Genomic DNA, 25729 nt, shown 5'->3' with positions numbered 1-25729 from the left:
GCTTAACAGAATAAAAACTGCGCCACAAGCAGCGAGGAGTAACCGCCATGGATCCTTGCTGCGCATGCGCACAACGATAGCCATCGCGAGCCCCTCGAGGTGTCTCTTTCCACCACATGCGCATGCTCTGTTAGGAGCATCAGCTTCTACCTCTTTCTAGGCCCCTTCGAAAACTAGGGCGGATACTGCGCGTGCACGTCGCGGGGGTTGACGCTGGAACAGCTTCTTGCGCATGCGTATTCGAGATCGCCTAACTGCGTCACAAGCTTTTGGAAGCTTTAAAATTTATTTTTTTAAAAGTTTCTGATTTAAGTTCAAAATAGAATGCAGACGCTGAGTCTGGATTTAAATTTGAGGGCGAATTTAGTCGATCAGATGTTAACTTTGGGCGGGGCCAGTCTCTCCATGCTTTGTTCTCTACCCGCAGCGCGCGGCGAAAGGAGGGGGGATGGTGGTGAGGGAGTGGCCTCGTATAAAAGGCTCTGCGCGCGCCCAGTTCGGCCATTCTGGGGTCTGTTTAAAGGTGAGTACGGTGTCTCTGGGCACGTTATCGTGGGGAACGGCTTGGGAGGGGACAAAAAAAGGGTTACGTTGTTACTGGTTTTGTTCCCTTTCCCCCCGTATTAAAAAGACGTCGTACTTGATATTTACAATCCCTAATTGTTTGTTTGGCTTTATTGAAGGTAAATTGCCCCTTCCAGGAGGTCTCAGCTCAGTTTTCAATAAAGAAAGCCCGAGCCACTCCCTAACGATCAGCTAAATTTTAAACTCCCGTTTTTGTTACCCTTTTATTTTCGTGTCGGATTTCGTTCCTCCCATTAAGAGTTGCTGTAGGATAGATTTTTATAATGGGGTTATATATTTTTAATAAAACGAAATTTATTTTAATGATAGCGTTCATTTTGGGGCTTTTAACAAAAAAAATCTTAATCTTGGTTTTTTTTTATCTCTCTTTTCCTGTTCTAGGTTTGGCTTTGGTCGTGTGAAACTGCTGAATTTACTTCGGGAAACAAAGGGAAAAAAATCCCCCCACAGTTGAGCCTCTGAGAAGACACACAAAAAAAGCCAGCTACATTTCCGATCGGCTGTCTTGGGAAGCTGTTAAAGTTCTTTGTGACCTGAAGGAGAACAACTGCCACTAAAACATAAAAAAACAAAATTAATATTTAGCAACAATCTACCCTGAACTTTTTTTAGGAAGCAGCTTTTTGCTTCTTAATTGACCATCAAAAAAGTTGCTATTTTTTTAAAAAATGAGCAAAATCAAATTAATTTTTTTCTTTAAAAACAAAGCTTAATCCAAAAAAGCTAAACCTTGAGGCGCTGTCGACGAGAAAAATAATTGGATAGTAAGTGTCGCATTTTCAGCCAACTGACCAAAAAAAAATTCATCCATGTGGAAGTGAGCTAATGGCACGAAGAAAAGACCAAAAAAAATGGAGGGGAAGTGGGGATTATTTGAAGTGTTAACCCTTACAATTTGGGCATTTTTCTACCAAAAATGCATATTTATAAGGAGCTCGATGGTGGTCTTAGATAATCCATCGTCTCCAGGACTGTCAAGGGTTAATGAGCTCCCACATAACAGATGGTGGTAACTGAGCCATAAAGTACTACTTCTTTGTGTGGGAGACGTGGAAGTTGAGCTAAATAAGCAATCTGTACATAAAGATTGCAGGGTAAGAGTCGAAGGGACCAAGAGAGCAATAACTCTGCATAGTAGCCTGCAATGAGTCAGCTTAAAATACAGGATGGTCTGTCATAGCCTCGTCTATTTTTAAATTTGATGTCGATGTTAAACGTTTTTGTGGTTTTTTTTTACTTGCAACTTTAATAATGTGTATGTAGGTATGTAAAACTGGAAAAAATTTAAGTGGCAATCTAGAAATAAAGATTGCGAGGTGGCTTGGGAAAATCGTTTTAAATCAGTCCAATATATTTTAAAACCCTCATTAATTGAAAGATCTATTGGACTCAAATGAGGTCTGAGTGCTTTTAAGATGTTCATTCTTTTTATATTCTCTCCTCCCCCCCCCCAATTCCTTGCTGCAATATGGCGGTGGTATTTTATCTTTTGTCCCTGACAAGCAGCATTGTATTTTTCCTTTACAGGATGTATCCATTTTTATTCCGAACCCCCCTCCATGTGTAGTAGGAAAGCATGGGAGGGGGGGATATTAACGCGGCAAAGATGAATAAGGCAGAGAGATTCTTCTGAATCTGGCACTCGGAAGAGACATAGTTTTTTTTTTAATTGTACGTTAAATAGGTTCTAGTTTATAGAACTGACATAATAAGATACAAATATGTGTCTTTGATGGGGATTGTATTGCTGTAGTTTTCTCAATAGATTCAGAAGCCTCTTGCTTTTTTTCTAGTCTGCTTAAAATGGCGCCGCTGCCTCTTCCTCTGGTACAAGGGAACCCACAAGGCTTGCTGGGCAGGGAGCTGATGTAAGCCGCTTGTAGCAAACTCCACCCCCTGAATGGCTTTCATTTGGCGCCCGGAGCAAGCAGTCACGGAATGGAGGGAAGGAGAGATGGTGGGGGAGGGCAGGACTAGTTTACCCTTCATTCTCCTCTCTTGTCTAAAGTGTTCTAATGAAATTCAACTTCCACTTCATCTACAGGAAACCTCTAGGTACAGTTTAATATAAGTGCAAAGTATAATCATAAATCCACTGGGTTTCTTTTTAGGTTCCAACATCACATGCGAGCTATGGATTTCAGTGATCTCTCCATGTTTGCTGTATTTTATAGAAAGACAAATTGGTTAAAATGCCTGTATTGGTATCAGGCAGGCAAGCTGTTGTATGTTCTTCTCTTCCCCCTCCCTTTTTTCATCTTAGTCCTTTTAGGATTATTCAGGAGAGCAAATTTCATAGTTGAATCAAATTGTTAAAAAGATGAAATGCTACCACCGGACCCCAAATGTTTAGTAAGTGTCAGTGACACTTGCTGGAACTAATGACAAAAGGTTGGGTGGGCTTCTCTGCTCTGGCCGCATGCACATGAATGTCTGGGGCCAGGGGGGTAAGTTTGTATTAATTTGCCACATTCCACAGTTCCTGTACAATGTACTAGGAAAGAAGTGATCATTAGGAAAAAGGGAAGCCAGCACTTGTATTACTTCATCAATGGGAGGGAAACAGCCACAATTCCACCTGGTAAGCAAAATCTTTCTGGTATTAATTACATTTCACAACCTTCATTTCTGTTCCAGACCACTTTGTCTTAAATTTTTTTTTGCTACTGTTCTCTTCCATTGTCAACGCCATGCAGTAACACCAACTGATGCATGCAGGCTGCTTAAGGGTGTTAAATGTTTGCCAATCTGCTGAGGACATTAGTTGTCTTATTTAAAAATGGAAGGAATCTGGTTTCTTAAATAGGTCTGCATGAGCATCGAATAGCATTTAAGAGATGCTGCCCTTATGATGTTTCCCCCCATTAAGTCTTCGTTCTTTGCTCTGGGAGGGGAAATGCTTCACAAAGCAGAACTTAATGCCTCCATCTACACCTCCGGTGGTAGCATTTCATAGTGTAAGCCCCCTTCCCAGTGAATCGTTTACATTATTCTGGCTAGAAAACATGGACTTGGTTGCATTAACTGAAGCACTTCTCATTTTACCCTCAAGTAAAGAACCGCTTGAAGTGCTTTATTAGGGCCAGGCCCCTGACTGGTTAACTTAAGCATGGGGGTGGGGAATCAAGTGAGGCATGCTCTGCTGTGAGGACAGCGCTCTTAACAAAGGAGTACGTACAAACTGAACGAAAGACTACTGCATCTCAATGCGTGAACTCGACTTGGGTTTCTGTTAATCATGCACCCGGTTTAGACAAGTGTATGGTTTACTTTCAATCATGATAACATTAATTATGGGGTAGTAATTCTGGAGAATAGTACACTACTTTCCACAGTAGGTACAGGATGATAGCAATTGGCCATCTTAATTGCATCTTAGATTTAGTCAAAATTGGATGAGAATTTTTTACAGCTTCAGTGACTGATATCTAGTCCAGAGTAGGTTAGCTGAAGCTGTAGTCACTTCACACTGAAGGTGTGTTATGGGACTCAAGCTTGGAAGCTAAATAATAAACTTAATATAAGTGAGTTGCTTGAGCACTCGGCTGTTTCAGAAGCCCAGCAGTATAGGGAAGCACATGGAGAAAGATTCCCTTCAGTTCACTATTCAAAGGATTCCCTCCCTTGAAGGGAAAACAATTCTTTTAGAACCTCGGTTTTCTCAAGGTTCTAAAATGTTGATTCTGGAAGCCTACACTATGGAGCTGCGGTCCTGTAAAGCAGCCTGATAGACTTATGCTCCCAGAGTCTTTGTTTCAGGGTTTGTCTCTGTACCCTGATAACTAAATACCTCTGTTAGATGTTATAGCTACATTATTATGTCAGCCTTTTTAGTGAGGCAATGAAATGTCATAAGTCTTGGGGGAAACAGGTTAGAATGATTTCTTGTGTATGATGTAAAAGACACCGCTGGAAGGTTGTGTGCTGTATCTTTCCTGTGAAAGACCAGCAAGTCTCTGACATCCCATTTCCTTCATCTGATTGTATAAGGACCTGACAGTTGAATTTAGGAGCCTTGTCCTAAATTTGATGGGTTAGTTCATCCTTCAGCCTGGTCCTCTGCTTAGAGGAATTGTGGAGGGCAGAGCTATTCCCTTGTGAATAAATAGCTAGTCCTCCCTTTGAAAAGAATGAGCAGTTCTGAACATGCCCATAGGGGATTGATTAGCCCTAACTTCCAAGTAAGTGTGATCTGCAAATCCGAAAGAAGGTTTGTGGGCCATCCCTTAAGAGCAACTTTCCCAGCTTCACTTATACCGCACTGTGCCATAAGTTGGTCTGGAAGATGACTGAAGAGCAGCTGTGCTGCATCTGGCATACCAGCTTGGTAGAGCTGGGCTTGCTTAGAAATTAGCATCTGAGTGAAGGAGGGTGTACTTCAGGTAAACTTCTTCAGGGTTATTGCTGTCAGAAAAGGAGTATAGCTAATTCAGAGGCTAGCACAGAGATGGGATTTCATGGGTCTGTTAGAAACATCAGTATGTTAGTACAGCCAGAGAATATGCTGGGAGGTGGGCTGCTACTAATTTAATTGCCTTACAGTTGACAGAAGTGGTAACTGGGTACCGGGACTGCCATCTTCTGAAATTCTGACCTTGAGTGAATAATTTGGTTGACACAGTTCAGTTTCTCCGTGTAAGAGTAGAAGAAATGCTTGGAGGCCTTCAGCATGCTACATTAATGAACTGGGTACTTGTGCTTCCACTGCACTATTGTGCAATGGGGGGGGGTATGTGCAGTGGCAGCTGTCAAGCTAGTAATTCCCTTGGGAACACATTAAAAACACCTTGCTAACATATTAATAGGATTATAGGATATGAAGATAACTTCATTGGATTAAAATCCTGTTTCCGTACTCTTAAACTGTAAGTACCAAATGACTCTCCCCATGGCATCCAATCCTAGAGAACTTACTTCCAGATGGATTGGCGCACTTGGGAAAGGGTTATGCTAAATAGATGCCTAGAACTGCTTTGCTTGTGTTAACTGCAACATTGACCATCTGCCCCCACCCCCCCAAAAAAGCTTTGATAATAGTAATTTTGCGATTTGCCTATATGTTAACGTTTGCTTAAGTGAGCACAAACTCCAGTGTAAAAAGGTCTTCAAGATGCCTTGCATGATTAGCTCAGCAATGTAATGGAAGCACACAGCTGTAGGTGATTGGCTGACATCTGACAGTGGGCGCCCACCATTTGGCAGCACTTAATACACAAAGCACTCTGATGGGAATACCTTGTTAGGAACTGCTTACGGTTCCTCGCATCAGTTCTGGCCTGCTGTGCTATTGTTTCAGCTCAGGGATTGAAGTTTGATTCACATTAGCTTTATATAGTGGAGATAAAATGTTTGGTGTAATTACTTCACAGTTGTCTGAAAATTTAAAATGCCTTTTCTATGCCTAGACATTGTACAAAAAACTGCAGTGTTTGTATTGCAAATTGGAATTGTTGAATTTTAGTGTTTATCATTGGTTAACTTTTTAATTGCAGGAAATGTCAGTAGTCCCTCACTTTTGGTTAAAACCTGCTTAAATGTTTTTCTAATTTTCTCCTATTTGAGAGTTTGCCCTTTGATATACTATAACATTAATGTATACTATAACAATATATGTTTAATATCCGTGGCAACTTGGATGGGGTCAAGGTAAACTGGAACAGCAGCGAACAGTGCAATCCTAAAGAGAGTTGCTGCAGTCAAGCCCATTCATTTCAGTGGGCTTAGACTGGGGTAACTCTCCTTAGAATTGGACTGTAAATTAGTGAAGTTGCATTTAGTTGTCATATAGTGCATCACTAGAAGCATTTCTTGCCATGTGACATTGTATTTACCATTGAAGGATGCTAACATGAATCTCTGACTTCTAAGGGGTGAGAGGATAGTTATTTTTAAATAGAATTGCCAAGATTGACAACAGATTTCTTGGTACCATTGTAAAGTCACTGCTTTTTGAGTTACATGTTGTATGCTTAAAATGAAATGTTCAATTGTCTTCTGTAAAAAGTGGTTCTGTAGGAGACAATGGGTTCAATCCTGCCTACATTCTGTGCACAGGAGTTTTCTCCTTCCTGAAGCACTTTTCTCCCTCCTGAAGCAGGCCAAAATGCCCCTTGAAATACTGTTTCTGGGCAGCTGGGGACCCCCCTCCCCGGGGACAAACTGAAGGGAGAGTTGAAGAAGGGTTGCTGAAGAAAAGGAGAGCTGCTCCCCCTGTGTGGGTCTTTTTTACAGGATACAGCCTAGTTTGTTTAGAGATTTCAAAAATGAAAGCTTTGATCCTGAGGGCAGTATAGAAGTGGTTCAGTATTTCAAATTTCAGAAGTTAATTTCTGTGCTAAGTAGTTGGAATGAAGTGATTCTCTTTGGAAGAAGATGTGTTTGACATGCCAGTCTTGTTTCAAGCTGGGTTTGCTTGCCTGGTCACTTCTTTTAACTATGATGCCAGATTGTGATACTGTGACTAGGTCCTGATATACTTCACTGAAATTGCCTCTTTAAAATAAGTCCAAGTCTAGCTTAACCTTCTCTCCTGGTTGAAAAAACTTAAAACTTTTTGTATAATAGAGTACAGTTTTTGAGCATTTTGGTCATATGCAGAACTCATTCCCTTCTGTGCCATTCTGTAAATTGTAGAGATGTTTACATGAGAGTGGCAGCTGTTGGAATCCATTCTCTCAGGCTGGTGAAGATTTGGATTGCTAGAAGGAAAAAATTGTGAAGATTCATGTGGTTAGAAGAGCAGCTAGATATTAAACTGTATATGGGTTGCAATAGAGAATAGCATTCAGACTTAATGTAGGGCTCAGACAAGTACAGAAAAACTACCAAAGCGGCATGCTTTCATAAATTTGCCATTCCTTTAAGATTTGAGGCCTTAACTGTGGCTTTCTGAATGATGTACGGTCCTGCTCTGCTCCAATACGGAGACAGCTTAAAGATTCTCACCATCATATTGGCATAATCAATTGGCAGGTTTCCCCATGAAGCATGGTTTTGACCCCCAAACCCTTGTTTTCATAGGGAGTTGAACTTCCTACAGTGATGTGGGCAGTTGCATTCCGTCACAGACTGCTACCTGTAATTTCTCTGGTTGGTTTTATATGCCTTTATGATTCTCCACATGCTCACTCGGAAGGGTGTCCCGGCAAGTTCTGCAAGACTTGCTCCTAAATAACTGCGTAGGATTGTATTAGTCGTGTTGAAGCCTGTATTTAAAATGAGAAACTTTCTACTCTTTTAGAGAGAACAGCTTGCCTGACTTAATGAACATTAGCAATGTAGCAGGGATGACAAACCAGTTTGGGTTAGCTATATTTGGGTTGCACAGGTAGACATCCTAATATTGCTTTTGTGCAAATTATAGGGAGAGACAGTGAAAGGAGAATTGAATCTGGAAGAAAAAAGCAGTAGTAATCTAAGAGCTGTGTTGTGAATTCTACTTTTTACGGGCTTAAAATAGCATTTTCATAACTTTAATTTTTAAGAATATAACATTGTGGGTATATAAGTACAAATTGGTTTACAACAAATTTAAAATAGTTTATTTCCATTTTAATGTTTTTCCCCACATTTGGAGGCAAATGCATATGACCCCATCTTCAGTGGGGGACCCAACTCGCATTGTCTGGTCCTTGAGTAAGGACTGCAGTCCTAAAAATGCACAATCTATGGACATTATTGGGACTTCTCAGGATTGGGCTGCAGGTGAACAATGTTTGCTAAGGTAAATTTCCTGGCTTGGGTGTATTGCTTGTTTAAGGTAACAGTTGTAATTCCCCCCCACTTGTGGGAGAAGTAAATGCCTAGCCTTGGTGACCTACTCGCCTACAGAATATCACTTAACTCCTGTTGGTAGATCACTAAACTAACAGGCCTGCACCCAAAATTACTGCACAGACATACAATATGACAGGCAAGGATGTTGCTTTTAGCTATGAGAATTCTTCAGCCCTATCTTTAAACCATACAAGTACCAAATCTTTTAAGAGCTGTAAGTTGAGGTCCTGTGTTTTCACTCTTGGCTCCTAATAAATCATCGAGGTCTTTGGCAGGGATGACTCTGTGGAGAGTAATTTTATATTACTTACAATGCAAACCCTGCAGTTTTGTAAATGTGAAGGAAATGGAAAAGAACTCACAATTAAATGATGCATTGTTAAAGGAGAATCGTACAAAACTAAGTGTAATTGTAAATAGGGGAAATATGTTTCATGGCCGTTTACAAATGTCTGTTCGGGGGGGGGGCGGTCAGACTAGTAATGTTCTTTATATAAATAACTTTCAGACAGTAAACAGTATTGATGTATCAATTCCAAATCCTGTGACATCTTAAAAGCTATACATTCTGGCATGTGTTTGAATAGAGCCCAAGTTCATGAAAGTTTGTACCATAAAACGTGTTGGTTTTTAAGGTGTGACAGGACTGTGTTCAGTTGAAGCTTTATTTTTTATCTTACACCTGATAAAACTCAAGATGACCTGTTAGCTTACAGAGGATTTGTGTGGAGTTTCAAGTTCTCAGCAGCCACACCAGGATCTAAAACAAGACTTTTCCAACCTACCTAAGTTGTTCATGTGGGTGTAAAACTATAACATACATTTTATGTGAGAAATTCAGCCACAGACCAGTAGCTACGAAGGCCGAAAAATGTTAGTGGCTTTCTCCAGGTTCAAAACTTAACTCAAGCTTAGTAGTGTGTGGTGGTCTTAAGTTGAGTATTGATCAGTCATGGGACCAATTTCAAATGGAAGTGAATCTATTATCAGGTCAACCTTTTCATCATTCAGGGTTGTAACCAAACATCCCATATCCCACCCACCAAATGTGCAGGTATCCTCAATACCAAAAGACTGCTTGCACACATTACATATAGCAGAACAAATTAAGATGGTTTAAATTGTGCTCTAGTAACATTTGTTTTTTTCAATCTCTCCTGGGAATATAGTATTGGAAAGTACCAGATTGACCGCTCTGGAGACTGAAGTCCTCTACCACCAAAGCAGGCTGAGTTCAAGCATCACCAGTCCAAGTCTTCCTCGCCAGTGCATAGCCTTGCATGTGGCAGGCCATATTGTGGGGTGAAAGGGGAGTTCAGTCTCCAAAGCCCACTTGGTCATCTGGCCTCCATCACAGGGTGAACTAACATATGTGGATCTTCAGTGCAAATACTTCACTACTGATGCCATATAAAAAAAGACTTCTCCAAGCAACTGTAAGCTGGTAACAACTGCTTTCATTCCTTCCCAGCTGTCCACAATCCTTGGATTTCATTTCTTTTAATATGAATACACAGGTATATGGAACCCTGCAGTTAATGGAGGAGACACCTGCTTTTTGTTCTAACTGAACTCAAGACTGAATGTAAAACCACCCTGGATTTGGGGTGTGCTGCTTTTCCGCTATAAAAGGAAATTGGGGGAGGGGTCCTGTGTGGAGATCAATCTGTACAGGGAGGGAGCTGAAGGCCCATTCAGGGTGAAATCCCCCCTCCTAATTTGATGACATTACCGGGATGCAATTGAGAATGTTGATGGACTAGATCTGATCCAGCACACATGACAAACTGGGAGAAATGGTACTGCAGCGGTAACATATTACAGTCACCTGGTATCCTTGCTAGGCATTACAAAGGGTCAGCCATCCTTCAGGTTTTTTAATTGAAGATAATATAAAGGGGTGTTCCTTCCATGGTCCACTAAGCAACACAGGTAGTTCTTAGCTGCATGAAGGAAGGTTGCAATGACTTCGAGTGCATGGGGGAATTGCCTTCTTAAGCAATCTCTTTCACACCAATAGTGGCAACCATCACTGCTGGGCATCTAGGTTTAGTTGAATAGAATGGTAATTGACAGGGTAGCTGCAAGTTTCTTCAGTATCACAACAGCTACCACTTGTCAGCGTGGCTAGGAACGTGGCAAACTTCTGTTCCTTGGTAGCCTAGGACTGGGCAATGCATACACATAGGCTTTCTTCGGGGATTGTAAAGCAGGGTATGAAGAAGAGACTATTTACTCTGCCTTGCTTTCAAGCCTGTAAGTTTCATGTGCGTGCTCTACAATTATGTAAATCAAAACGAAAACAGCTGCTTAGATATCCAAGGACTGGTTTATTAACCAGCTGTCGTCTCTACATTCCATACACACTTGTTCTGGAACAGTATTGTTCCTCAGAGCAAGGTCTCTTAAAAGTTCCATTTCTCTACTATAATTGGGTCTCCCTTATTCTGGACCTGAAAGCAGCCAACTTCAACAACTCAAAAATGAGCAACTGATCCTCATTTCCAGCAAATACATTTGACCCTAGGAAGGTGATTAGTGCTCACATAAGCTAAAATTCCTCAACACTGGGCTGTCTTGCATATATGCTCAGAGACCCAACCAAAAGTTGGTATTCAAACTGCATGTAACCAGTGGGTCTTTTACCCATGTGTACGCTTCACAACACTGCACAGGAAAAAAATGCTGTTTTTTCTGCATCTTTCTGGGGCAGGCATCTAACTGGGAACGTGCATAGTTTCAAAGCCCTTGGCACCATGTGGCCTATGCTTAATTAACTGCTATGGAGTATGTTTCAAGACAAACACTGCTGATCCATTTATGAATACTGGTGTGTACCTGGGAGGGCCAGTGGATTGAGTTTAATGATCCAACTAGTGTGTGAGGATTCTAGTATAATAGTGCAAAGGAAACAGCTGGCTCTGCTAGCACTAGCAGAGGAATATTGAAGTAGTGGGCCTTAGCTGTTGCTTGCTTTGTCTTGCTGACAATGTGAGCTGTTAAGTCCAAATGCATTTATTAAAGATCGAATACAATGACTGCATTGAAGAACAAAAGAATAGTCTTTGTTCTCTAGCCAATTCCTTGCTCATTGTATGGAGCACTGTTGTGAGCTGCATTTCTCTAAAGTGAGCATTGTGGACATTTCAAATGTTCGGCCATCAATAAAATGTGTTGCTGGTTTTTCTTCACACACTGCTTAACGATACTTTCATTGGAGCCTGTCTCCAGCTTGCCAACTTAATAGCTAATTTTAGGGGTGTGACCATAGGCTTCTCATAATAAAATTTATAAAAGGAAAACAGGCAGCACCATCTTAAGCAGAGTTACACCCTTATAAGACCACTATCTTAAATGGACTCAAGGCTGTAATTCTGCTGAGGTTGGCACTGCAGTTTCTGCAAGTAACCAGAACACACTTTTTTTGTGATTAACCAAAGCTTTTTTTAAAAAAAAGGCTTACTTCATTTAGATTACTGGTGAGAAGCACTTTTTAATTCTGGGTCTCCAATAAGATTTGAACCAACAAACAAGCCAACTCATTCCATTTCACTTACAGCCAGATAAACAGCTGAATGTTGTAAATTAGTCCAAAGATATTTAAAGTTGCTTTTCAACATCAGCGTTATTTCACAGACCATAGGGAAGGTGGTAACAGCTTTAGTAATGCGAAAGGCTATGATTTCTTTGCTCTCCTGAAGAGTCTTCACTGCATTGAAAGCGCCTGTTTAATTTGTTTTAAAGCATACTGGTGTATAGTTAAGTAAGTTCCTTGTTCATTCCAGAAATACTGTTTCAGACCGTCTTTGGATAAGTAAGAACAAATTACCTTTTGGGTTACAATTCTGGAAATTTTAAAGTACTTTGCCTTGTGTGGATTTTCTGAGAAGTGGAAATATGATCATACTTTGCACTTGGTAGGGCATTGAGGTGTTCACTGGAGGAGTTCTTGGGCCATATGTTTATTTTATATTTTGATTTTGGGGTGGAGTCCAGTAACCTCCCTTCCCCTGTATTTTAACAGAGTATTTCCCACCATGGGCTCCAGGCCAATAGACCCAAAGGAACTCCTGAAAGGACTGGATTGTTTCCTTGGCAAAGATGGAGAAGTCAAAACTCATGAAGGCATCACTAAAATTTTCAAGTAGGTGTTTAGCCTAAGAGGTTCACTTGAACTGTTTGGTACATGTTGGGCTTCACTTAATTGTTACCAGGAACAGTTCTCATTGCACTGCGCTGGTGTAATTTGTGGACTACTCTGGACAAATGAGCAGGAGCAATTGGTGGAAGTAACCAATAAAGAAAGGAGTTCTTTTTTTAGTAGTGGGATACCCCAAATTTGCCTCCCCCAGCATGCCACATTTCCCCTATCCTGCAATGCATGTGGGGTAGGTACCCATCTGGTCAACAACTGTCTAGGTAGGGAATAATAAAAGGGGCGTGTCATGTAAGCTGGGTCCTCAATGCAGATTAGCAGTCTGGATGTTTGCATAGGAACCGTGAATGCTAGTTACTGAGAATTAACAAAAGCCAGACTCTCAGAGAAATGGAATTTTTGTCTCTCCTAGCAGAAGGGATTCCTCCCCCATTCCCTATAACTGTTAGACATCTATCCAGTAAACTGTTCTATTTTCCTGGCTATCCTAGCCCTAGTAAAAACCAAAGATATATTATTGTTTCCTCCCTCCATTTTAGCTTAATGAAAGACGCTCAGAAGATGGTCAGTCGTTGTATCTACCTGAACATCTTGTTACAGACCCGGACACAAGACATCCTCGCAAAGTAAGAGCTGGTCAATATTGCAAGAGAATGGGGTTGGTTTATTATTTGGTCAAAAAGGGCTTCTGGGAAGGACTTCTGACTTTAATTTCCAGTTTCAGCAAGAGGGGAAGGAAAGCTCGAGCAAAGTCAGGAGAATGCCATGACAGACTTTTGCAGCTGTAATTTGCGCTACCACCATGTGCTTTTCAGTTGTCAGCTAGTCACTTGGCTGAGGTTATGTAGTTATGCTGTGTGGGGCTGGGGGGATGATTTTGTGTCTGCAAATTAAGCATCAAAAATGTTTTTAGCCTTGGGTTTTTTAAATAATAAAAGAATGAAAGAACACAATAAATACCAATGTAGATGGAAAGCAGGAAACAGCAGCTAGGTGAGAGGTAGCAAGCACCGGTCTTCACTCCTAACCACTGAAAACCTTGAATCCAAACTTAATTGTTTTTTAAACCATCAAGATGTTTCCCACCCATTTTCAAGTATTCCTCATAATAATAATAATTTTTCTACTTATAACCCACCCTCTCCCGGCAAGCCGGGCTCAGGGCTGCTAACATCACGACATTAAATACATTTCATGGTTCAAACAGATATTACAACAATTTAAAACATTCTAAAATTACGCTGAATGATAAATTTTCTGTAATCAATCAGTGGTGCCATATTTGTTCCCTGTGAGGAGAGATGTCACAACGGCGACCGCCATCCAGCTAGATGTCGCACCTCAGGGAAGAGGAGATGGATAATAAAGCTAACACTAAATGAGGGGCACACATAAAGGGAGGGAGGGAAACATGGGAAGATGCAGGTTAAAAGTGTGGGGGGGAATAAAAGGGGAGAGGAGGCCGGCGATTAGATGATACCGTCGCTGCCTTCAACCATAAGCTTGGTGGAACATCTCTGTCTTGCAAGCCCTGTTGAACTGAGCTTGGTTCCACAGCACAGGTCTCGTTGAACAGAGTTCTACCAGTTGGGCTGGACTTAATTTTTTTAAAAATGAGAGTGGAGAGTTATAGAATGCCAGATTCGCCCCTTGTCCAATGAGCACACTTACATCCATGATAGATGCAGTTTTGTGTGTTGCCACTAATATGGTCCTGCCAAATTCGTGAATCCCCTCCCAGATTCAGCCAAACAAAATGGATACTGGTCTGTAGAAGGGAGGCCTGATTCTGTATATAATTTTGGTGGTTCGAGGATGCTCTGGAAGCTGCTGAGAGAGCTCTGTCTGGGAACTTGGTTGATAAGAAGTTGACGATTACATTCCTTTGGCTGAGCGGCTCACGGCACAGTCATAGCAAAGCTGAGGAATGAGGCCGGGATGCCAGATTGGTGCCCAAAGCATTTGTTTATGGGAATGTGGATGATAAGCAGGACCTGACAAAGGGACCGATTGTTTTCTCCTTGGAAAGTAATTGGGTAAAAAAGACTATGGGAAAGTTGAGCTCCACCTCTGTGCCCGCCTCTGCGGGGGTATTGCCCCATATCAATGGAGACAGCATACGGAGTTGCACATTTGGGAGTTTGTTTTCAAGGCTGTTGACTCCTTTATGGTAGGCCATTGCCTCCTGGATAGGTAGCTGTGAAATTGCTTTGAAAAATAATTCAGAGCACTTAGCTCTTAACTAGGTGGGGTCAGAAGTAATTAGGAGGATAGAATAGTGATAAGAGTTTGATTTTTGTCGCAGTGTAAACAGTTGCTGTTCACTAGTTGCTTTATCATTCCTTGGTTACCTTTATTTGGTTTGAGTGTTTCTTCCTATCCTCCTTCCTTCCCTTTTCTTTCATGATCACCCTTCCAGTGTTTGTGTATTGGTTATTGTGCCTCAGACTGTTTTTAATTTGTTTTAGTCTAATGACTGTTTTATGTGGGTTCAGTTTTAACCTGATGGGGTAGAATCAGACCCAGATTTTCAGTTCTTTGTTTGCTGCCCAAGATTATTCCGGACTCACGTTGAAACCTATTCAGATGGGAGGGGTGCGGTGTGGTGTGGAAGTTAAAAAGTATTGGATGAAGGGAAACCTGGGCTCAAATTCCCGATCAGCTACAAACTTCATCAAGTGATCTTGGGCCAGTCACTTTCTGACTTAACTGACATCACGGGGGGAAGAGAACCATGTTTGCCAGTGTGAGCTCCTTGGATGAAGGGTGGGATGAAAATTGAGAATGGGTGGAAGGGTAAGCGTAGTTGTTGGTGACCTCGCCTCCACGATATGTGTCCTTTCTTCACAGATTCATCCAGGCTGGTGGCTACAAACTCCTCAACACCTGGCTGACCAGCTCAAAAGCTTCTAACAATGTGCCGCTGCTTCAGCAGATCCTGCTCACACTGCAGCACCTGCCCCTGACGGTAGATCATCTAAAACAGGTTAGTCGCACCCGCATCCATTGTCTCCAGGTGGTCTTTTTATGATGCAGGGTTAGGTGGGAGAAATGTGCTGGACGGGTCAGTAGGGTTCAAGGCGTGTCTCTTTTCCCTTATGTAGTATTGAGGGTACATGTCTTGTGGCTTCGTTTCATGCAATTAATTGTTCTTTACCTTTGCATTGTTTCAGAATAATACTGCCAAGCTGGTGAAACAGCTCAGTAAATCCAGTGAAGATGAAGGTAAGATTTTACATTTATTTATTTAAAATAGTTAATACGTGAACACATGAAGCTGCCTTACACTGTATCAGACCCTTGGTCTATCAAAGTCAATATTGTCTGCTCAGATCAGCAGCGGCTCTCCAGGGTCTCAGGCAGAGAAAGGTCTTTCACATCACTTACTTGCCCAGTCCCGCTAACTGGAGATACCAGGGATTCAACCCTGAGGCCTTCTGCATGCCAAGCAGATGCTCTACCGCTGAGCCACGGCCCCTCCCCTAGTACTTGTATATTAAAAATCTCTTTTTGGGCATCTGAAGTTCTGCCATGTGTTCTTGGGTCTGAGGGTTCAGCCATCATACTGGAGACTGTTCCGCTCATTGTGCACCTGGGTGTCTTTTATCTTTTCCTAGAGCTTCGCAGGCTGGCTTCCATACTGGTGAGCGACTGGATGGGTGTCATCCGCTCTCAGAGTAGCTCGCAACCTACAGGTGAGTTGCTTTGTGTTCTCCTGTAGATAATCGTTATTTAAAGGTTTGCGGCAGCCAAGCCTGGAGTGAAACAAACAACTTTTTTCAATACACTATTGACAATATATTATAACCCAGAGATTTGGGACCATGCAGTTGGATTATACCTACTTGGTGGTGGCCTTAGATTTTTATTTATTTAAAACATTTTCATGCTGCCTGTCTATCTGGTCAGGGTTCCCTGTAAATCAGGCCAGAGGGATTTATTTTTAAATTAATCCCTTTACAGCGATAGATTAGTTGGTTTCCAGGAACCTCAAAGTGTGTGGAGGAGGCCTCTCTTAGCTCGGTGAAAGTGAAACTGATTAGGTGTTGAACTGAACTTTCTTGCCCCTCCTGAATGGACCAGGGGAGATTACCCCTTACACACGCAGGGCCTCTGACCTTGTCTCTTCTTGCAGAGCGAGACAAGAAAAAGAGGAAAGAGGAGAGTAAAAGCAAAGCAGCTGTTCAGGAGAAGCCTCAGGAGGCCAAATCGGAAGCCAAGCCCGAGGAGACCCCTGAGAAAAAGAAAGAGAAGCCGAAGTCTCTGCGCACGACAGCACCCAGCCACGCCAAGTTCCGTTCGACTGGTAAGTGGGCTGAGTGTGTGCACTCCAGCCTAAAGGAATAACACAGACCACAGCAGCAAAACTTTCATTATGTTTCATTACTTCCAGAAGCTGCTTTTCTCAGATGGGTGGGTGATCCGCATGTTCTGGGCTTCTTGAGGGACCTGATGGCCGCCATTGCTTTTAATTTGCAGGTTTGGAAATGGAGACTCCATCGCTCATTCCTACAAAGAAAAATGTCAGCATGGCAGTAACCTCGGAGAAATACAACCTTAAGCCTATACCACTGAAAAGACAGAGGTAGGTCCCCAAGTAACAAAAGAATTTAGACCTCTTTGACCTTCATTTGTCACTGATGGCTGGATTTGAACCTGGGAACGTGATACATTCTTCACGACTCCTGTCTCACTCTGTAACACATAATGGTATTTTTTATGCTAGTGCTTCATTGGGTTCTAACCGCAGCTCTTTGGGTGAGAGCAAGGAACCCCTTGACCTGTATCTATGGTTAAGGGTGGGACATGGGATGTAGTTAGTTACTTATTTGCTTCGATTTTTATGCCACCTTGCCAGAGAGCCTGCTGAAGCCAGCTTCTGAAGGAAAACACAGTTAAAACATAATACAAGTCATTAACAATTAATATAGAATTTGCTTGGCAGTGGCATAAGTAATTAGCATGCCAGAGTCTCCTTTGTTGTAGGAACAATTCAGCCAAATTGATCCACCAACTAAGAACAGCCGTGCACTACCAGTCACAGAACCGAGAAAGCTATTAATCTGTCCATCCTTTTGATGCCAGGTGAGGTTCCCTGTGTTGATGACAGGGACCTGAGACCGCTAGGTTATAGTTCCCAGATAATACTGTGAAATCATACATAGGCAAAGGAACTAAAATGGGGACAGAGCTATCTGTGCTGCTGCGGGCACAGTGGGTTTGTATTAAAGTAATGACTTCCCCCTTCTGAGTTCATTTGGATGTTGATCAGGGAGTGGCCAGGAACTACAGGAAGTCTTTCAGACTGGGAAGGGATGGCGGTTCCCCACAATCTGCTGGTGTCTTTACCTCTTTTTGATGGCATATACCATTTTCCCCCCTCCCGCAGCACGTCTCTGCCGACTGGGGACAACCCGCCGGCTGAGAAGAAATACAAGCCTCTCAACACCACTCCGAATACTACGAAGGAAATTAAAGTCAAGATCATCCCCGCACAACGTGAGTTTTCTCTCTGTTTATGTGGTCTTCAAGCATCTGCTCTCCAGAGGAGCAACATGCGCAAAAGCTGCTAGTGGTGGTAGAGTCCCTGCACTTCCGTTAATGCATAGTTAAACTGTGGAACTCCCTGCCCCAGGGTATGGTGATGGCTGCCAACTTGGAAGGCTTTAAGAGGGGAGTGGACATGATCATGGAGGATAGGGCTATCCATAGTTACTAGTCAAAATGGATACTAGTCCTGATGCATACGTATTCTCTCCAGGATCAGAGGAGCATGCCCATTATATTAGGTGCTTTGGAACACAGGCAGGACAGTGCTGCTGCAGACGTCCTGCTTGTGGGCTTCCTGGAGACACCTGGTTGGCCTCTGTGTGAACAGACTGCTGGACTTGATGGGCCTTAGTCTGATCTAGCATGGCCTTATGTTCTTCCTGAGGGGGACCTGGTGGGCATTAAACTGGAGCTGAAGAAATTGAGATCAGAGAACGGCTTCTTAAACTCTCTTCTCCGTTTCCCTCTAGCGATGGAAGGCTTGGGCTTTTTGGATGCCCTCAACTCCGCCCCTGTCCCAGGGATCAAGATCAAGAAGAAAAAGAAAGTCTTGTCTCCGACAGCCGCTAAGGTGAGAGGGCAGTTTGAAAAGTGTGCTGCAAACCATTCCTGGCTTTTCAGAGTGGGTGCAAAAGGCCTGCTGGCGGCGTTGATGCCTAAATTATTGGTTTGGTGTGTCTTTCAATCCTCAGCCGAGTCCTTTTGAAGGGAAGCCAGCCCCAGAGACCAGCTCTGCCAAGCCGTCTTCGCCAGAACTGAACCCCGCATCAGAGCCCATGGATACGGATAGACCTGGCACCCCAGTACCAGCTGTGGAGGTTCCTGAGCCCATGGAGACAAGTAAGCAAGGGCACAGCTGTAGTAACAGGGAGAGTGGCGTGCACCCTAGTATCTACCCATGCTGTCAGGCACGCATTCAGCAAGCCTTTGCCGTCCTGTGAAGAGTTTCTTGGAGAAGAATCCTGGCTACATGTGCCAGCCGGTCCAGAGTACACGGCAGGCTGGTGGGCCTTTTCTTGTCTGTCCATCCCTGGTATTTGAGGCATTGGGTTTCTCTAAAATCTTGTCGCTGACTCTTGCGTGTTATGCTTTTGCAGGCTCTTCTGAGCAGGGCGGGTTGCTAGATCCTAAGGCCGCGGAGAGCCCCGTTGATTCAGCACAGCTAACAAAGAAGGGCAAGAAGAAGAAGACCGTGAGCTGGCCTGAAGAGAGTAAACTGCGGGAGTATTTCTACTTCGAATTGGACGAGACAGAGCGTGGTGAGTGGCTTCTCTTAAATCTGCATAAATGATGCACATTCTCTGAAATGTGTATATTTGGTTTTCTAGTGAAGGATGGGTCTTGGATCGGTACAGAGCCCTGCCCCCCCCCCCACATCCCACCCCACTGAAAGTCTTGTTGAGCCACACTTTAGCTTGCAAGATCCTAGCTGGCGTTGGATACATACTTGTTCATATGTTCACAGCCATAAAGGCTCAGAACTTGCCGTATATATGTTATAACAGCTGAAATTCTTGGGGAAGTCAACTCGGAACCCAGAGCCGCATTCTGTGGGTTTTCTGCACTAACTCAGAATCTCTGCATAATGTACAGCCCCGCCTGTTACTCGCACATGTACATCTATTCATTCTTGCCAGGACTTGGTTCAACCTTTATTATTGACGTCCTTCCATAGGTTTATTTACACCCTTCCATTGTTCATGTCATGCAATTGGTAGAGCCATCGTGGTGTAGTGGTTAAGAGCAGTGGTTTGGAGTGGTGGACTCTGATCTGGAGGACTGGGTTTCATTCCCCCACTCCTCCACATGAGTGGCGGAGGCTAATCTGGTGAACCGGGTTGGTTCCTCCACTCCTGCACATGAAGCCAGCTGGGTGACCTTGGGCTTGTCACAGCTCTCTCCGAACTCTCTCAGCCCCACCTACCTCACAGGGTGTCTTGTGGGGAGGGGAAGGTGATTGTAAGCCTGTTTGATTCTTCCTTAAGCGGTAGAGAAAGTTGGCATATAAAAACTATTTTTCTTCTAGAGTAGGCTTTTCCAAAACCTGTACCATAACAATCCAGCTAGTCCTTAAAGTGTTGTTGCCCTGTAGGCGTATGAGTGCCCCTCACCCCGTGTGGTCCAGGGATCTGCCAGGCCATGTATTCAGTTGACCCTTCCCTCTCTTTTGCCCCCCACAGTCAATGTGAACAAGATCAAGGACTTTGGCGAGGCAGCCAAGCGAGAGATGCTGATGGACCGCCACGCCTTCGAGACCGCCCGTCGGCTCAGCCATGATGCCATGGAGGAGAAGGTCCCCTGGGTCTACCCGAAGCCCATTGACTTGCTTGCCCCGCTGGTGCAGCCAGGAAGCGGCAGCCAGGAGAAATTCACTCAGGCCGAACGCGAGAAAGGCATTCTGCAGGAGATCTTTCTCTCAAAAGAGAGGTGAGTGGAATGACCTGCAGGCTTGGCGAGTGCATGATTTTGCACGGTTCCGGTCTTGCTTGTCTTCCCAGCTCTTTTATGAGGCAGACAAAAGTCAAATCGGGGGGCACTATGTTACCTGCCCACCTGGAATTTTAAGTTTTCTGAGCTCTTCTCTCCTGCCCCCCCCCCCGGGTTACAGGCTTAATAATCCTAACCTTGGGCAGACAAGCGGTTTTCTGTCATTCTATTTCCTCGTGCTAAATCCAAGCTGCTCTTTTCTCTTTCGTTCCAGTGTTCCCGACAGCCCTCACGAGCCTGACCCAGAATCCTATGAGCCGGTGCCACCAAAGCTCATTCCTCTGGATGAGGTAAGCCAACCCAGTCCTCTTACATTCTGTCCCTGGCTCTCAGCAGAAACCTCTGGTGGGCTGCATCAGGAGTGGGAGAGATAGCCAGGGATCCCTCTTAGTATTGCGGAGCAGGGCTAGGATTTTTGTTTAGAGCAGGACAGCTGATAGGCAAAGCCTCATAGGCTCCCAGCTCAGGGAAGGTATCTGTTAGAACAGTGGTATCAGCAGTTCCTGCGGTCTGTGCCATTTCCCCCCTTTCTCTCTGTCTCTGGTTCCCCTCTGCGTAGGGGAAACAAGCTGGTGAAAGAGGCCTATTCTAGGCACAAGTGCAGCTGGATCCCCCTTTGGAGTAGAGCAACCAGCCCCCCTTCTCCCCCCCCCCACTCCTTCTTACCAGTCTTCGCCGCCCCTGGGTTTGAGCAGCCAGCTCCCCAGCAGCCAGCTCCTCCTGACTCCTTGTGTCTCCTCTGTCACCCCTCTCAGGAATGCTGCATGGATGAGGCTGCCTACGAGGAGAGACTCGACCCGGCCACCGCCTCGCAGTCTCCGGACGGAGCTGGGGGCTCCAAGCTGCCCCCGGTCCTGGCCAACCTCATGGGCAGCATGGGGGCAGGCAAGAACCCGCAGGGCCCCAACCCCAACTCCTCTCTCAACGTACAAGAGATCCTCACCTCTATCATGGTAACTAGAGCTGCCAGGGCGCAGAGTCTTTAACAGCAGAGTAATTAATGGCAGTTGAGCTGGGAAAGAGAGACCTCCTGGGCCTCCTTGCCAGTGTGCGTGAGCCGCCTCTGTCATTTTCCTTCAGCATAGCAGAGACGCCACTCCTAAGTTTAACCCGTTGTGCTCCTCTTAGCCCAACACCTTCAAATAGGTGTCACTGATGGGCTCAGAAATCTTTTTGTTTTGTCCTGCTCCGGTCTCAGTTCCCACACTACACCAGGAAGAGAAGCAGACAAATGGGGTTCTTTCTGGAAGCCCGTTTTCTGTGCGATCTGGCCTAGGTCAAGGTTTATTGATTAAGGTTGTTTGAAAAGTCTTTCCCTAGCTAGCATTTACAAGTAGGGACGAATGCAGGATGAGCATAGCAAACGGGGACAGATTAGGGCTACCGTGTAATCTTTCTCTCTAATCCTATGGTTTTTCTTTCATTTAACACAGGGAGGCTCAAACAATCATAAGACAGAAGAATTGATGAAGCAGCCAGACTATTCAGACAAGATCAAGCACCTGCTGGGCAACCTACAGGGCCAGCCTGGACCGGGTCCTTCAGGAGGTAAGTTGGTGGTGGTCCCTTTTTGAATTGCCCCCCCCCCCAATCTTATGCCGAAACCAGCCGGCAGTAAGACCTGAGAACTGCATATTTTCATCAGCCGTTCTCCAATGTACAACGTAGCTTTTCCCCAAAAGGGTAGCACTGCTTTTCTCAGCGTGGTGTAGTGGTTAAGAGCGGTGTACTCTGATCTGGAGAACCGGGTTTGATTCCCCACTCCTCCACATGAGCGGTGGAAACTAATCTGATGAACTGGATTTGTTTCCCCACTCCTACGCATGAAGCCAGCTGGGTGACCTTGGGCTAGTCATACTCCCTCAGCCCCACCTACCTCACAGGGTGTCTGTTGTGGGGAAGGGAAGGTATTGTAAGCCGGTTTGATTCTTCCTTAAGTGGTAGAGAAAGTCGGCATATAAAAACCAAGTCTTCTTCTTCTTCCCCATTTGAAAACTGAGTCTTGAATAGTTTGTTTATTTATTGTTTATTAAGACATTTATATCCCACCTTTCCTTGCCATTCAAGGCAGTTTATGATAATAGTTTTTAAAAGTTTTCAGTTTAAAAAGCAAAAATAACATCATATAAAATAAAATGTTGCAAGACTGTCAGAGGGGAAGGGTAGGCTTCACTCGGGTGCTCTGTTTGTTTTACAGTTCCACATGGACTCCTCGGACCAGGACCTGGCCCAGTTCCTAATGGATTCCCCCAAGGGCCAAAGAATATGCAGCACTTTGCTCCTGGAGGGCCAGGGCCCATGCCTGGTAAGTGTGGAGAGATTGGGTTGCTCCTAGCCTGGCAAATACCAGCATGATACACTGTTCTGTGATTTGGAGGTGTTATCTGTGGTGGGCTGTGAGAAGGGGACCTTTATCCTGAATCGTGCTCATAATGTTCCTGTTGTGTTTTCCTTAGGACCACATGGAGGCCCAGGAGGCCCTAACATGCCCCCAGGCCCTGGTGTGCCTAGTGGGCCTCGAATGATGGGCCCACCTCCTCCTCAGTGTAATGATGGATACTGGGACCCTCCTGATAGTGGAATGCGTGGTGGGCCCCATGGAGGCATGAGGGGTGGCAGCCCTGGCCCCGGCTCTTTCCACCGTGGGCGTGGAGGCCGAGAGCCCCCTTACCGGGGGCGAGGAGGTGGACGCAATAGCGGGCCCCCCAACGGCAGGAGTGGACCTCCGAACAGCAACATGGGCGGCGGCCACGGAGGAGGACATGGAGGCGGCCACGGAGGGGGACACAGCGGTGGTGGCCACGGAGGTCATGGTGGAGGGGGCCACCCTGGGGACCACGGCAGGGGATATCCAGGGGACCACGGCAGGGGACATCCAGGAGGCCACCCTGGGGACCACGGCAGGGGACATCCAGGGGACCACGGCAGGGGACATCCAGGGGACCACGGCAGGGGACATCCAGGGGACCACGGCTGGGGGCACGGAGGAGGCCATGGAGGAGGTAAATACTAGAAGTGTGGATTGCTCCGGCCTGATGGGATGGGCTTTAGAAAGGGGTTGGATCAAAATGCAGTTTTATGGGGGTAGGGGACTGCATGTGCTGCTGGGTGCTTTTGCTTTCTTGGGCTACTAAAAGGCAGGCTTTTCAAATGGTTTGGGTTCTGGGCTGGGTTGAGTGAAAGATTCCTTCCTCTCCCTGCCGAAGCATGCTGGCAGTTGTACTTCCCTTGTAAAGCTGTTGAAGTAGGCGCAGTTGTCTTCATTACTGTTTTAGCACGGAGGAGGCTATTGAAGTAGGCGCGGTAGTCTTCATTACTGTTTTAGCACGGAGGAGGCTATTCATGGCTACTAGTAAAAATGGCTGCTATTCATGATGCATACCTGTTCTCTCCAGCATCAGAGGAGCATTGCCTATTGTATTAGGTGCTCTGGAACACAGTCGTCTTGTTTGTGGGCTTCCTAGAGGCACCTGGTTGGCCACTGTGTGAGCAGACTGCTGGACTTGATGGGCCTTGGCCTGATCCAGCGTGGCCTTTCTTAGGTTCTTAGCAGGGTGATGTGTTGTATTCTGTGTCCTTGATGAAGTCTTGCTAGGGGGAAGGAGTAGGACCATGCATGCTGAGGGAGACGGTGTATGGGTTTCCTAAATCTTCCTTCTGCTGCGGCTGACAGTCCTGTTTCTTTTGTGCCTCCCCAGACAGGTCAAAGCGCCCAGTATGTCGTCATTTCACGATGAAAGGCAGCTGTCGATACGAGAACAACTGTGCCTTCTACCACCCCGGAGTGAACGGGCCCCCCTTGCCCTAGTCACAAGGACCCATTCCTCGCCGCCTCTCTCTTTTAACTGTGGTGTCAGCGCACATTCCCATGCCATGGACTACATGGGGGCTCGAACCCCAGCTCTGGACTCTTGCTGCATCCACTGTTTTATGGCTTCTGTGAGGCCCTTTGAATGCTTGGGGCACGGGGAGGTGGCTGATTCCCTCCTGCCACATCTGCTGCTACTGGTGAAATGCCACAACCCCCTTAAGAAGAGGAACCACTGGGAGGAATCCTTCTCCCTCTTTATTTGTGGCGCAAGGAGGCAACCAATGACTTGAAAGCACAAGAGACTTGTGGATTTTTTTTTTAAGACTGCCTGTGTAAATATCCCTGTGAAAACCAGCGAAGGAAGAGGGGGGGGGGGACACTCCACCACACAGTTCTGCATTGGGTTCTGCCTGCAGGTTCCTGGGCACCAGACCTGCACTGAGAACTTTTGCTCCGGTCTGGATGAACAGCAGGGAAACTTGGCCCTTGTTAGGAACCCAGGTGTGTGAGGCAGGGATGGAAGTGAAGCAGCTGCCCGTAGATCACTTGGCTGTGCTCTGTTGGGACCTCTACTGTGCCTGAAGACCACACGGGGTTGGGGGGGGGGATTCCAGCGGCTTCCCCCTTGCACAATGTCCTCTTTGCCCATGGTGCCCCACCTTCCCTTTGTAAGGTGTGCCCCCTGCAGGGCTGCCACTGACTGCAGAGATAATAATTTCTCTTGGTGCTAAGGCTGTCATTGGGGAAAATCTACCAACTGTTTTCTGTGAAAACTCAACTCTTATAATTTGTGGGGAGGGGTAACTTTTGTTTTCCTGATTACATTATTGTCGGCTGTAGGTTTTTTGGGGGAAAAAACTGGCTCACAAGATGTGGACTCATCACTACATCTTTTGTCTCTTCCCTCTCCCCCCCCCCTCAAGTGGGTGCAGCAATCCCTTTCCTGAGGGGAAGAGATGTTTCCCTCTCTGTTTTTGTATATTTTGTATATTAGTAATAAACATGGTGGAAAAAAAGACATTCTCTAATTTAACCATGATAGCCTAGGTTATTCTTTGTTGTGTTGTCTTCACTAAAGGGGAAGGAGGGCTTCTGAATTTCACTTAAAGGAGACTTAGGGAGGTTCTAAGATTTCCCCAACCCAGCATATTTATTTAGAGCTTCAGCACCAGGAAACCCTGTCTCAAACTGAACAAAACAGGAGTCCAGTGGCACCTTCAAAACTGACAAAATGTACTTCAAAATAAACTTCTGTGAGCTCTGGCTCACTAATATTCATGCCGGAATAAATGTTATTAGTCTTTAAGGTGCCCCTGGACTCCAGTTTTGTCCTGCTGCAGGCTAACACAGTTCCCCGTCTGGAA

General features: G+C 45.0%; 1 protein-coding gene across 1 annotated transcript; it reads left to right on the top strand.

Moving 5' to 3' along the window:
- The first annotated feature begins 471 nt into the window (after positions 1-471).
- On the top strand, positions 472-24584 carry PPP1R10 (protein phosphatase 1 regulatory subunit 10). The gene is made up of 20 exons (XM_056866699.1): positions 472-523; positions 967-1349; positions 12388-12505; positions 13057-13143; positions 15368-15503; positions 15691-15742; positions 16135-16212; positions 16653-16823; positions 16997-17102; positions 17907-18016; positions 18538-18638; positions 18760-18907; positions 19165-19326; positions 20248-20494; positions 20769-20844; positions 21310-21507; positions 21988-22102; positions 22752-22859; positions 23011-23556; positions 24253-24584. The coding sequence occupies exons 3-20, from the start codon at positions 12399-12401 to the stop codon at positions 24360-24362; spliced, it is 2658 nt and encodes an 885-aa protein (XP_056722677.1). The 5' UTR covers positions 472-523; positions 967-1349; positions 12388-12398; the 3' UTR covers positions 24363-24584.
- Positions 24585-25729: the final 1145 nt, after the last annotated feature.

This window comes from Euleptes europaea, chromosome 1 (genome assembly GCF_029931775.1).
Source record: "Euleptes europaea isolate rEulEur1 chromosome 1, rEulEur1.hap1, whole genome shotgun sequence".
Classification (NCBI taxonomy): domain Eukaryota; kingdom Metazoa; phylum Chordata; class Lepidosauria; order Squamata; family Sphaerodactylidae; genus Euleptes; species Euleptes europaea.
This window is presented reverse-complemented; position numbering and strand designations above follow the sequence as displayed.

Excerpts from the sequence above, each read along its gene's own strand:
- PPP1R10 (XM_056866699.1), top strand. The coding sequence starts at position 12,399 with ATGGGCTCCAGGCCAATAGACCCAAAGGAACTCCTGAAAGGACTGGAT. Across the intron at positions 18,017-18,537 it reads CAAGATCATCCCCGCACAAC|CGATGGAAGGCTTGGGCTTT; the intron begins GTGAGTTTTCTC and ends GTTTCCCTCTAG. Across the intron at positions 20,495-20,768 it reads ATCTTTCTCTCAAAAGAGAG|TGTTCCCGACAGCCCTCACG; the intron begins GTGAGTGGAATG and ends CTTTCGTTCCAG.